The 13,322-nt window shown below is 34.2% G+C and overlaps 1 protein-coding gene across 1 annotated transcript in view; it reads right to left on the bottom strand.

Moving 5' to 3' along the window:
* The window catches only part of EYS (eyes shut homolog), an 884,174-nt gene that overhangs the window by 597,987 nt on the left and 272,865 nt on the right, over nucleotides 1-13,322 (bottom strand). Inside the window, exons 16-19 of the mRNA XM_063330257.1 lie at nucleotides 6,333-6,455; nucleotides 4,472-4,585; nucleotides 3,185-3,298; nucleotides 2,620-2,733 (exon numbers count right to left, since the gene is read on the bottom strand). Coding sequence (XP_063186327.1) covers nucleotides 2,620-2,733; nucleotides 3,185-3,298; nucleotides 4,472-4,585; nucleotides 6,333-6,455 — 465 coding nt within the window. The remainder of the gene's footprint in view (nucleotides 1-2,619; nucleotides 2,734-3,184; nucleotides 3,299-4,471; nucleotides 4,586-6,332; nucleotides 6,456-13,322) is intronic.

The following is a 13,322-nucleotide window of genomic DNA, read 5'->3' as shown; positions in this document are numbered from 1 at the left end:
GCATCAGAAGACGTACTTCTCCAGTGCTCTCCATGCATTGACTTTACCATGGAAATTGGATTTTCTAAAAAGGTTTGTGCCCACAGGAAAAATAAGACATCATTCACAGATCAGGCTTGTGGAGTTAACTTGCACAGTCTGGGTGGTCAGACATTTAAAGAAAAATCCAGATATATAGCACTGCCCAAGCATCATTGTTCTTAAAAGCTTTGGATATCTTCCAGTATTCTATTGAAGCCAATGGAATGAGTTAAAACATTCTGTCAAGGCAGACAACTACATGCTTTAAAAAAAACCAAACCACACATAAGAAAAATACAAGAAACTATGATTATACAATAACACTTTAATAAAGTTCCTGATGACTTTTCGTATTCATACAGGACTAATGTAAAAGTTTTTTATAATATAGTAGTACATATTCAGGATATCAAAAAGTTTGCAGCACATAAAAATAAGAAGCAGCTATTCTTGCTCTCTAAGTGAAATGGAAAGAAAGCAAAAATGTGAAGATTTTTCTGTTTTCTTTTTTAAAAGAAGAGGAAATAAAGGAGAAGAAAAAGGAAAATGGAAAAATCAAAACTTTCTGGTCGTAATCTTGCATAGTCTCCTTGTCAAAATAAACAGAATAGTCAAGGAAATAAGGACGAAAGAAAGATAAATATATGCAAACCAGTTTCTATAGATAGAATCCATTTCTAGCTTAATCTGACAGGCTACCTTTTGTATGAATGCACCTGAATGTCCAAATCATGCTCTGAATTCCTTAATTCTACATTCTGTGTAGTGGAGGTCTGCTGAACACATCCTGATCAACTGTTACATTATATGTTCCTAATATTGGTGCATACCCTTTAAGTCAGATTTTGTGATGGCAGAATCAAACCATTACAATGTATTATGGAAATACGACTTCAGATTGCTTTCCAAGTAGATGACAGAATTCATAATAAAGCATTTATGCATTTCCACTGAGAATAACAGAAGAAGCAAGAAAGCCTGAAAATATTCCAAAAATAAAACAGATATTCCTATATAACTTTTACCAATAATGCCATGTATTTACTTACTTAATAAAGCAATTCTGTAATCTAATTAGTGCATACAAAGGTATTTGTTACAGTAACCTGAATATTTCCACAAAATTAGAAAACAGTTTAACTACCCATTCTGTTGGCTTACTGTGAATCTGTTAAAGACTACATTTACAGCAGTTTAATACTAAATAAACAGATGGCATGAGACTGAGGTAGAGTTTTTATATGAAAGTAATTCTGCTTTTAGTTATACCGTCATAAATCTAGGTAACGTCAGTATAAGAATTTGATCTTGAAAGGTGCTGAGTAAACCTGTAAAGAAGTAAATGGTCTCAAAAAATCTTTCATTTCATCAAGAATCCTATAGATTCTAGACATCCAAGACCATTATTACCAAGAATATTATGTTTTCAGAGGATCTCAGTTAACATTTATGAATCTTCCCAGCAGGGTTTAACTTTTCCATTGAGAGTAATAGACACTGCTAGCTACTTGAAGGATGACTACAGAAATGTTGACTTTCTGAAATTTTAATTACTTACTTAGATATCTAAATGAATACCAAAGTCTTCTGAAAAATCTGGCTCCTTGTGAAACAAGTACTTAAGAGACTAGTATTTCTAACCATGTACTGAAAATGATTTCACATCTTTCTGAGCAGAGGCAATTCTGGTACTGCAATACTCATTTACTTGGTTTTATACTAGATTTTATTCAGCAGAACATAAATTAAAACTAATAAAAATAACAAACTAAATTTTGACCATTAACTAAAATAATAAGAACAAACATTACAGCTCACTCCTGTCTCATGAATGATGAATTTAATGCAACCATCTTCCCTAAAGGGGAAAAGCCCTGCTGTCTCAACATACCGAGAAAATTGCCTTTTAATGATTATTCTGGAATCCTAAGTATCTATCGTTATATTGAACTGCAGGAGGAAAAATGTGTTTATATTTAATTTATAAATCAACAAGCGCCTTTAATTGAGATTATCGCTTGAACTAGATATGCTCAAGAACACCACACAATTTGTTATTTTAAATTATTTTAGCAGTGAGTGTTTAAAATTAAATCCCCAAACTTTTTATGAAAAAGGTCACAATAAAGCTTGCGTTTTAAGTGTATTTCCTTTAAAAGCATCAACAGAAATAATCATACACAATTTATGGGTTCCAAGATAACTGTAAATTATTTTCTGAGAATGAAAAAAGAAATCAGACAGTGCCATGACCAATCAAATTAGAGAGAAAAATATCTAGAAAAGCAACTGATCTTTGTGATGGCAGCTTAATGGGCATATGCCTCTCATTTTGTAAATAATCTTATTCTGTTAACAAACTGATATTAAAGTATCCATTTTGATTAATAAAGAAACACTCATAGTAGATGTATAAACAAAGTTTACTTCACATTACTTGCAGCCTAAGGCATAATTGGCTGGTCATTTTAAAAGCTTTGCTTGAAAAAATGAAGGACTAATAATGCTGTAGGAAGAGTGCAATGAGTTCAGACAATTGACAGAAATGCTTTCTAAAGTTAATTATGTTTGCTTTCCCCTTTCCTTGGCGTTCATTACCTTTAAACGGAGCCACACATTGGCAGAAGTAATTACCAGGTTGGTCAATGCAGGTGGCTCCATTCTTGCAGGGAAATGAAGCACACTCGTCTATATCTGTTTCACATCTTGCACCTTTGAAAAGACGAAAGATTTGAACATTTAGTAAGACAATCAGGTGCCAATTTCTAATTAATTTGCACCATAAGAATCTCAAGCAACTTGTGAGGAGAAACTAACATAAATCAGCCAAAGAGGGAGCCACACATACTAATGTCGGCATCCATTTAATTCTTATCACCACAAATACATAACGACTTATTTCTGAGTTGCTAAATGGTAACTAATCTTCCCTGTGTGTGGAAGCTTTGAAGGCCTTTTTAAATGCAGACTAATTTATCTTGTGCTATTTAGTTTACAGATGGAGTCAGTGTTCCAGTTTGTTGGAATGCAAATGAAACATTAGACCAGGGCAGATAAAGAGAAATGAGAAGGAAACACGAGCAAATTAGTCAATGATGTCTTAATGGATGCTTTGTGGACTACCTCGCTGTGGAAAACAAGGTTTACTATCAATACAACTCACCAGTAAAGCCAGGTAGACAAATGCATTCATAGCCACCAATAAGGTCTGCACATGATGCATTATGAAGACATGGAGAAGAGTGACATTCATTTATATTTTCTTCACAAGTTGTGCCTATGAATATACAATCAGACAAAGGGGAGAGACGTTACTGCATAGCAAATATAGTTAAATACCAACATTTATTTTAATTGAACATAGCTCACTTACTGGAAACTATTCGACACCCTTTTTATATTCAAATTTGGCATCTATGACAGTATGTTGATATGTTTAATATTTAAGCTATTCACTAATTTTCCCAGAAGATTAAAAGTACAGTCATTGAATAGATTCCTAAGGCTTAAAGTAGACAATTTTCTTATGATATGAATATAGAAGAATAGAAAGCAAATTACATTAAATATAACAGATTGCATTGCAATGACAGGAGAGGAAATATTCCTTGTGTTCATGATAAGGCAAAAGATGTACTCTCAGAAAATGGAAAAAAAACAACCCTGATGTAGACAAGAACACAATTGATTCAAGTCTAGACTGTGGCTAACATAACCAAATAGCTCCTTAAAGTATAAAAATACTCTATTGGTAATATTTCTGAGTGAAATTAATTTTTTATCAATTGAAGAATGAATGAAAAATTACATCAGTTGCGAGGTTTGGGAAGTTCAAAGAATTTTAATAAATAAAAATGCAAGTGATAATTCTTCCAAATATAATTAGCAGTTGAAAAGTAATATTTTGCTTTGTGACATTTGAATTATAGATTGCTTTGTATTTCAATGATTAAAAATCCATGATGTTTAAAAAATTATGCACTAAAAAGAAAATGGATGCACTTTAAATTCCTAATCTGAGCTGAAAGCAAAGAACAGCTGCAGATATTAACGCATCCACTTATCAAAGTGATTACATTTTTCATATAAATTGTAGAAGTATGCCAAGAACAAAACCTTTCCCACACAGGTTTTTTTCTCTGATTCCGTTATATTAAATCTGCCAAGTTTAAAAAGCTTACAGAAAACATTATAAGCTATTTGCAAGATTTCACTGAACCCCAGTGATCCATTTTCAACAGCTAAGCCACCAGCCAGCAGAAAACACCTAGTTCCACGCTGTCGTGAAAACAAAGTAGATAACTTTAGTCGGGATGCACTTATGCTGAATTTAAATGGTTATAACTTCAGATGACACTAAAACAAGTATACACGCATCTTATCCGATATGTTGAACAATTGGTGTACCAGTCAAAGTAGATAGTTATAGTTCTATGGATTTTTTTAATACCTTGAAATCCATGCTGACAGATGCAACTGAAGGCATTCAGATGATCAACACAAGTAGCTCCATTGTGACACGGGTCACTAAGACACTCATCCACCTCAATCTCACAGTTATTACCTGGAAACAAGTGAAGGAGTCACTTCATTAGGAACATGCCGCTGGTGAGCCACCAGTGCAAGCAGCAACAACAAAATGAAATAACTGAGGTTAGGTACAGGGAACTTTTAACACTGAGCCAGAAATTGTCCTTGGGGAATTAATTTCTTCTTGATTAAAGGCAAAAGTGAAATGTATATATAACATATACTATTTAACAAAGATCTGTTGGGAATTTTATAGATTTGTTTATAGATGTACTCAAAAAATTGCGTCTTTTCATATTTTAAGGGCAGTAAAGTCTGACTTTTCCTGAAGCATCACAAAAGAGTAAGTATGGTTTCAAAGACAAAATATTATAATATCACAGTCTTTTTCTATAATATTCTTTTTCATTCATTTATTAATTTCTGGGTTTGTTATGAAGGTCTCTATGGAAATATTGGGAAAGGTTTTCATTATGGACAAATATTTTAATAATTCTTTTTGGAAACTAATAATAAAAAAGTTAGATATTGCCATATATTTTTAAATATGTGGCATATTACTATTTTTTCTGGCCTTTGAGGCAGAACAAAGCTCAGAAAGTATTTATTCGCATTTTGTATATGAATTATCCAAACAGATGATAACAGCCTCAAATTTTGTACCTAAGAGGTAGGTAAAAAGTTCCTGATTGTTTCAGAAGGGTTTTGAGGGCTTCTTTTGGCCACAGAAAAAGTATAAACTAAAAATACTAATCTGGTATTACATAAATATAAGAATTTAAACAAACATTTCAATAAAATAAGACCTCACCAAGAATTATCATAAGTAACATCAAACAAATTTACTTCATATTTTGATGATAATAATAAAATAAACCAACCACAGAGACAAGATACAGCATTTCATTATATTACAGACACAAATACTACAGCTATTAAATTACAGATTATTTCATATAAATAGATGCCTACACTAGAACATAGAGCAACCATTTAAGAGAGGTATGGAGTCTACTCAAGATCTGGATTCCTCTGGTTGCCTGTGTCCTGCTTGCCTACTAAGACAGACTCTAAAGTTATCCTATTCCTGCTTTAGGAGCCCTGTCAAAGTCCCTGCAGTTAGATAGGATGGGTCTGGGCTGCAGAGCTGACCTGCCACTCCGGGAATTCCTACTGCACTTGATTATTTCATCGTACAGATGATCAAAAAGATCTGAATCTGTATCTAGAAAGGTTGTTTTTTTGTTGGGTTTTTTTTTCCCCACTGTAATCTGGAATTACCATTACAGTATGCCAACATAAACAAAATAATTTTAATCTTATCAGACTCTGTACTAATGGCAATGACCTGCAGGGTAGGTTTAAGCATGAGCAGTTAAACCTGCCCGGGATCTTGGATGTGTATTTGGCAATTGAGGCCCTTGTTACTGCAGCCTTATTGTTACAGGAAGTACAAAGCAGATAAATTAAGGCCAACTTGCATATGGCTAGGAGTTGCAATCACATCAGTGTAAGACAGACACCCTGTCTAAAATAGTATAAAGTAAAAGTTATTGGAGTGAAAATAGCCCCTTGTAGTCAGTATTTTTTACGGCTGAATACCCTTATACAGACAAGTACTTTTGCGTGCCAGGAAACAAAAGTTGCTTCTGCTTGAATCAGAGGCACACTGCTAAATTATATCTATTGCTACTTTTGCATAACCTTCTTTTCTGTGGTTTAGGACTGACTTAAACATGGTAAACAAACAAACATGGTAAACAACACTCGTTCGAACCCACCTATAAAACCAGGTGCACAGAAACAAAGATAGCCACCCAATGTGTCTTTACAGATGCTGGAGGCTCCACACGGTTGTGACAGGCAGGCAGCAACATCTGCTTCGCAAAACTGACCAGTAAAACCTAATGAAAAATAGAGTAAAAGAAGACATAAAAACTTTATTATCCCATTTAGTCTGAGAAAACAGAAAAGTGAGAGACCAATTTTGCTAAGTCCTTTTGTGTTCTTTACTTGTATTTCAAAATTTTATTAGGATAGAGTAAAATATTCTGGTTTCTTTGAAAGTTTCAGTTTCAGAAAGTTTCAGAAAGTTTGAGTTTCAGAAAGCAATTCTAAATGGAACAAAAGAACTGTATGATAAAGCCATACTTGTGATAATATCAAAATCATTCAAGATACAACAGGTCTTCAAGACCATCTGATAGAATGACAATTTCCTCAAGTGGTTTTATGCAGATATGCCTATTTTTATTGCAATATCAGTAAACACACTGTTGATGAAAGCCTGTTCATTTTTAGTGTGGTGTTCCGTACACCAAACTAAGAAGACACCCTATGTTTCCAAGCCAAAAAAGAAAATGTCCCAATACATTCTGTTGTAAAGCAGATATTACAAGATTTGACAGGTTTGGCAGCTTATTGGTACTGATTTTTTGAACCACTTGATTTATAGTTAATAACATAATCTTGTGAAACACTGAGTGCCCGTGTTTCCTTTTGAGAGGTACATCTGCACGAAATTTAAAAAAGAAATTCAAAGATAAAACATGAATCTACATTTTATACTTAGGGTATATTGGCCATGGTATTGTAGTTTCTGAAGTCATCATCCATCAAGAAAATCACATGGTTCATTGATGACAGCACCTCTATTTTAGAACATGCACAATAAATAGTTGCAAGTAAATATTCTTTGTTTCACTGTAAAAGAGTTGTTTTCAAACCCAATAAATATTTTTAATTAATTGATATAAAGCAATTAAAAAATCAATCATTGTTGTGTGGAGCTAGCATCCAAGTGCTGAATATAAATGCTAGGTTTCAAACTTTAGACATTTTTGTTGTAAATTTTGTCATTAAAAATCAGTGAGTTAAAGTATAAGAAGTATAGTTGTCTGTTCTCCTATTAACTGAGCACTTTAAAAGTTTCTAAAGATTTTTTAGATTCTTGCAAAAATTATGTTCCAACAAAGATCAAAAGAGATGGGACCAATTTATTATAATTTAACAATTACAGCATGAAAAGCCACTAAAGACTTAAATCAGAGATTTGGTTCAGTGAGCTAAATGTAATTAATTCGAATGTCTTACAAACTTGGATACCAAATCTGGCTGAAGATCTGAACTTCACATTTCATTTTAAAATATTTATAAAGGAATGTAATGTTTCAGTAGCACTGGTATTGCCAGAACAGATTCCAGTGTGCCATCGAGTTGCCCCATCTGACCTTGTGTTCGTCAGTGTTTTACATAACAAGGAGAAAAAGGAAGAATCTTTGGTCAAAGACGTTCAAACAAGTCTGTATTCCTACAGTGTATTGTGATAGCTTTAAAAACTAAATATAACCCTGTCTTTATAGCACTTACTAAGTGCAGTTCCAGAGTGATAAATTATTACCAAATTTCAAACGTTCAGTCCTGCTTGGGCCTAGTTTAGCATAGTCTACAAATCAAAGGAAATGTAAACGAAGTCTTTAGGACATGACTGAAGAGCCCCAATTGGGAAGATGTTTTAGTTTTTGAACCGCTGGTTAGATGAGGTAAAACACCAACTTCTGACCCTTAGGCTAAATTGCTGAAACATACTGCACTTTAGAAATCCTGGCTTGTATAACAAGCCTTTGAGGCATAAATACAAGACAATGCATATTAAAGTGGCCCTACACGTGCAGTCACTTTGGTTTCTAAACCAGTAGATGCAGAAAGGTATCTTCAAGCTATGTTTCTCTTCCCTCCCGAACACCAAACACCAGCTGTGCAATGTTCTCACACAGCTGAAGTTTTCCTCCCTGTTGATTGCTATTAAAAATTTAAGCCTCTCTCTCATTTTTGCCTTCATAAATAGCTGTTAACATCTGCTTACTGAAATACTACATAAAACTAATATAAAAAATTATGATAAAGAAGTAAAATGGAAACATTAGTCAATGTTAGTAACAGTTATACACAGATATATGTATAACTGTTATATGTGGTTATGCGACTGTCATTCAAGTAGCGATACTGAATATTGAAAAGCCAACATGATTTTTTCGTTGACAAACTAAAAATAAATATTGATAATCATTTTATACATTATAAAGATCTTAACCTATGTATGCTTTTATTTCTGTGTTTTGAATTAATTATCAAGGTATTGCAGCATTGACCAATATATCTGAAGTTATTATACTAAGTTGAAAAATAAAGAATGGTGGTTTCAGGGCCGAATTTCAGTATTAAACATCTGGTTTTGTATAAAGTTTCTCATAAAAACAGAGTCAGCAGCAGTACTTAAGAATATACTATTTCCTATAAAAAGAAATGAGCAAGTGTTGCTTTATTTTTCTGCTACAGACACTCAAAAGATACTTTATGAATTTAGATAGTGGAAATTTAGAAGCAGAGTAGTTAAAATATCTTTTTTTCAGAAATGCCGCATTTACATTCTTCAGACTTTTCTTTCTGACAAACTCAAATGCCTCATGACAAAAGTGATTTTTGCTAGTCACTTTGTGACACTTAAACTCTCCAGGGAGATCATTGCGTTGTGATCCATTCTGACATAGTCCAGCCACACAGTGATTTATGGCAATTTCACTACATGGCTCCTTATATTCTGGATGGCAGATACATCTGAAGCTATTAACTGGAACCTCAAATTAAGTGTTATTGTCAGGGCCAGCAGGATTTGATGTGCATTCATTCATTCGTATTGAACAAATATTACTTCTGGGGAAGAAGTTATATGGTTCCTGTTAAAATTACAGCTGGAGAAAAACTTAAACAGACTGAAACAGATTTCAGAATTTAATAAATTAATTTAAAACCTAGACAATATTTTCACTGTCATTAAGGTACATACATACTAACAGTTGCTAATTTCCCCTTATTTGCACTGGATATGATAATAATAACATACAAGCCATTTTATTAATTTGTTTTTTGAGATAGAGTGATTGTTACTGGTTTTGTCATTCAACATCTATCATAATGAATTCCTATGTGGATCCTACCCCCTTGCTTGGGTGCTTTAGAATTCAAAATATAAAAATTGTACTTATTGCAAAAATCATACAAAATGTAAAAATTGAAAAAAAAATTCAACTAATAATAGCATAGTTGAACAAAATAAAAAAAGGGTAATAAAGAGGAAAAATTGTCACCTTTGGATGAAAGATGGGGTAAAAAAATTGGTGCTGTTGCCTCAGACAATGCAACAAGTCTTTTATTGTGACCATCTGCTCTAATAAATACATTTGATTGTTGCATTGAAGTAACCAGTCACAACTATAAAAGACACAGTGGAAGGTGCAATTTTCTCTGTTGTATCCTTCTTGCATATCAGGGTTCCTGGAACTCAGAGATCAAAATCCACTAATTCTCAGTAAAGACAATCTGAACTTCAGCAATTAGATTAGAATAACAGAACAACTCACCTAAAGTTTTTAAAAATTCATATTCTAAAATTAAAGAGCCTGAGAAATGATGCACATGTGATTTTAGGAAAGCTTTTGTGTTTTCTGAAGATTACTCATTTTCACAAGCCAACTTCCTGATGTAATAACAGCCACAGTCTGAAAAAAGGTATTCTGTTCCTGTGAGAAATTCAGTTGTTATTTTATATCCCAGACTAGCTGAGGGACAAGTAAAAACTTTTGTTTATGTACACATAATCTAAAAGAAAGGTAAAACATGTTATAAGAATGTGCTATTGTGAGTATTTAGGGTGTTTGTACTTCAGTTTCTTACCTACATATACCATTCCTGAAATAAACAGATAAATATTCTAAGGCAAATAATTTCAACAGATTTACAATTGTCTGTCATTTAGGTTTGAGGTGAAGTGTTTCAACAGATTTAAATCTTTGGCAAAGTTTTCTCAACTAAGTAGTAAGTGAAAAAAATAGATCTCCTAGGCCGTAAATCAGTTTTTATGCCATCACGTCAGCATTTCTGATGAAATAACATTTCACTGGATATTCCTCAAAAAGCTCTACTGGCAGCTGAAAAGTCATCATTACAACTCACTTTGAATTTTAAATTATGATTTTCTGACAAGAATACTGAAAAAAATATTTTTTCAGCAAAAACCTGTGTACATTATTTAAGCTTAATTTAGTCTGGAGAGGAATCTTAAATAGCCTTAAATAGTCCACCTTCTGCTTACCGCTCACTCACTTTGGTATCAACAAATACCCGTACATTTTAAAATATTCTTGACACCACAGAAGTTCTGCCTCAGTCATATTAGGTTGTTTACCGTAAACATTAATGTGACAATGATGGCAAGATGTTGTACCTGTCACAGGCAACAAAAGGAGATTTCATCTAGGCTACAGAAAATATCTTTTCGCCAAGATGGATTTGCTCTGAGACTGGGACTAAATGAAGCTCAGTCGGCCTAGCTCAATGCTGATTCCTAGTTCCCAGTGGACAGACCTCGCAGGTAGACCTCGCAGAGCTAGAAGCATACCATATATGAGCCTGAATCCGCATGCCTTTCTGGCCCTCTTCTAGGCTTTTCCCAAGCAATTACTGCTGTCCAAATTGCCCTAGTCACCTCTGTGCTAGGGCAGAAATTCTTGACACAGTCCCAGTAATTTCCCTTCACTGATATATTTGCAAGCGCTGCTCAACCCGGAGATTCGTTTTACCTACACATGCTTCAGTTGTGCTCCTACACAGGAGAGTTGAAGGGCATTATTTCCATTTTATGAATGCAGTCCATCAGACTGGAATTACTGGTTAGTATGAATTCTGTGTACCTGAATGTAAGTTTCCTGGCATATTTACAAATTAAGAAGTTTTCAGATTAAACTGAGTTCTCTAAGAGTACCAATCTGTTCTCTAACAGTTTGGTCACTACATACTGCATACTTGAGTTTTTCTGATAATAATCTTTGCTTACCAGTGAACCCTAGCAATGGGTAATAATGACTTTTTTCTGTGTTTCATGATCAAAAGCTGAATACCTATAGCTCCATCCAGAGGCACAAATTCTTTAGAGCAATAAATATTAATAGGCTTTGGGAGATGGGGAATGGTTGGCAACACACACCTTTCAGTCACGTCACATGGTGACTCTGTATGGCAGGTCTACATCTTAACACCGTATTTTCAAGTATTGTGTTCATCTAGGTTTAGTTTAATAATTTTAATCAACTTTTATTATTCATAGAGGGACTATAACAGCAAGGCAGGCAGACCACAAGCTCACTGACAAGCAATACCGTCCCACAGTACCCAAATGAGAAGAGATGAGCCGGTCTAATGCTGGTAACCAGGGTCTGCCACCGCCCAGTGGTGACCAGACAGCCTGCAGTGACACATTAGGTCTGAGATGAAGCTGGGAAGCCAAAGTCAGCAACGCAAGGTCAGATCGGCAGAAGCCTGCTGGTACGCTCTGACATACGGCAGGGAACTACATCACTTCCTGCACAAGCAGAACTCCTGACCAAATATCTCAGACTGTAGGTTTCCTTTCCCACAACACCAGTACATTGCTGAATCCCATTCATTCATCTTGAATTCTCTGGATCTGTTTTTGCAGATTACTGCCTGGTTGTTCCCAATTAGTATGTATTTGTTTATGACTGCCAAAGAAGAAGTGCCTTCGCTCCTTGTTAGGAAGCAGATCGATACTTTCCTTTCTCTGTTCTAAAGAATTACACAAATAATCAGCTATACATTTCCTCCCTTTTCTTTTTTTTTTTAAGGGTGCTTCATCTCTTCTGTAATAGCAAAATGGCAGAACCGGAGTTAATTATCTAGAAGTTCTTTTAAAAGGAGTGACTTCAAAAACTCTGCTGCTAGTGATCTTCAAATTTCTCTGTAAGATCTCTGACCTTTCTGTCACTTTCTTACTCTTCATTCTCCCCCTGTCTAGAATTTCTTTCTGCCAGTGAGGGCTAATGAGTGCATCACTTCTCTCTTAGCAGCCTGACTTGAATGACCATTTTTACTGCTTTGGACAAGCTGGACCTTAAGCCGTAGAATTTAATAAGAAGATGTAAGAGAGCTATTGCTCCACAGTGTTTTTCTTTCAAAAAACCCCTCAAACCTAGGAAAGGGGCCACAAAGGTCAAATACATCTTCCAATACTGTAGGAACATTTTTGTCAGTTACACTAAAAGATGGATTAGACCTAGAGAAAAAGGATTAAGTAAGAACAGGGGCATACTCTATACATCTAACAGAAATACATCAGAAGACTTATAGCTATTACAACAGAAGTTTGATTATATACCACAGCAGGCAACTTCAGATTCTCTATTATTTACACTAAGAAGCCACAGAATAAGTTTTTGTTCTGACTGTGCTTTCTGCCTTGGAATGTGTCAAACCATCTTATCATTTTCTGGTATGATGCATTAGAACAGGACTAATGCTATTTTACAACTGCAGAATAACATAGCCACAAAACAAGAAAGCAAAAAGGAAAACCTTATGAAATAATAGCACTTATCCATTTTCTTTTTACCAGAAGGTCTGCAAAGTGTTCAGTGTTTGTGGCTTCTTTTGGGAGGATATCAAGACCTACTGAGAAGGTGAAGTGTGTCGCAGTACATACCTTATTTCTTATTACCAATGGCTAATTTATAACCCTTTCCTATATACGCAATTTATATTTCCTATATACGTAATTTATATGCAAAAACTATGGAATTTATAAATTCCCTTATGCATAATGAAAGAATGAGCATAAGATATTGTCTAATAGAAATAGTTTTGATTTTTCCATCTCATTTTTTTGTTGTATCATCTCATAGATCAGTCTATTATGATAA

This window comes from Chroicocephalus ridibundus, chromosome 3 (genome assembly GCF_963924245.1).
Source record: "Chroicocephalus ridibundus chromosome 3, bChrRid1.1, whole genome shotgun sequence".
Classification (NCBI taxonomy): Eukaryota; Metazoa; Chordata; class Aves; order Charadriiformes; family Laridae; genus Chroicocephalus; species Chroicocephalus ridibundus.
The sequence above is the reverse complement of the archived record's forward strand: the minus strand, read 5'-3'. Positions and strand labels throughout refer to the sequence as shown.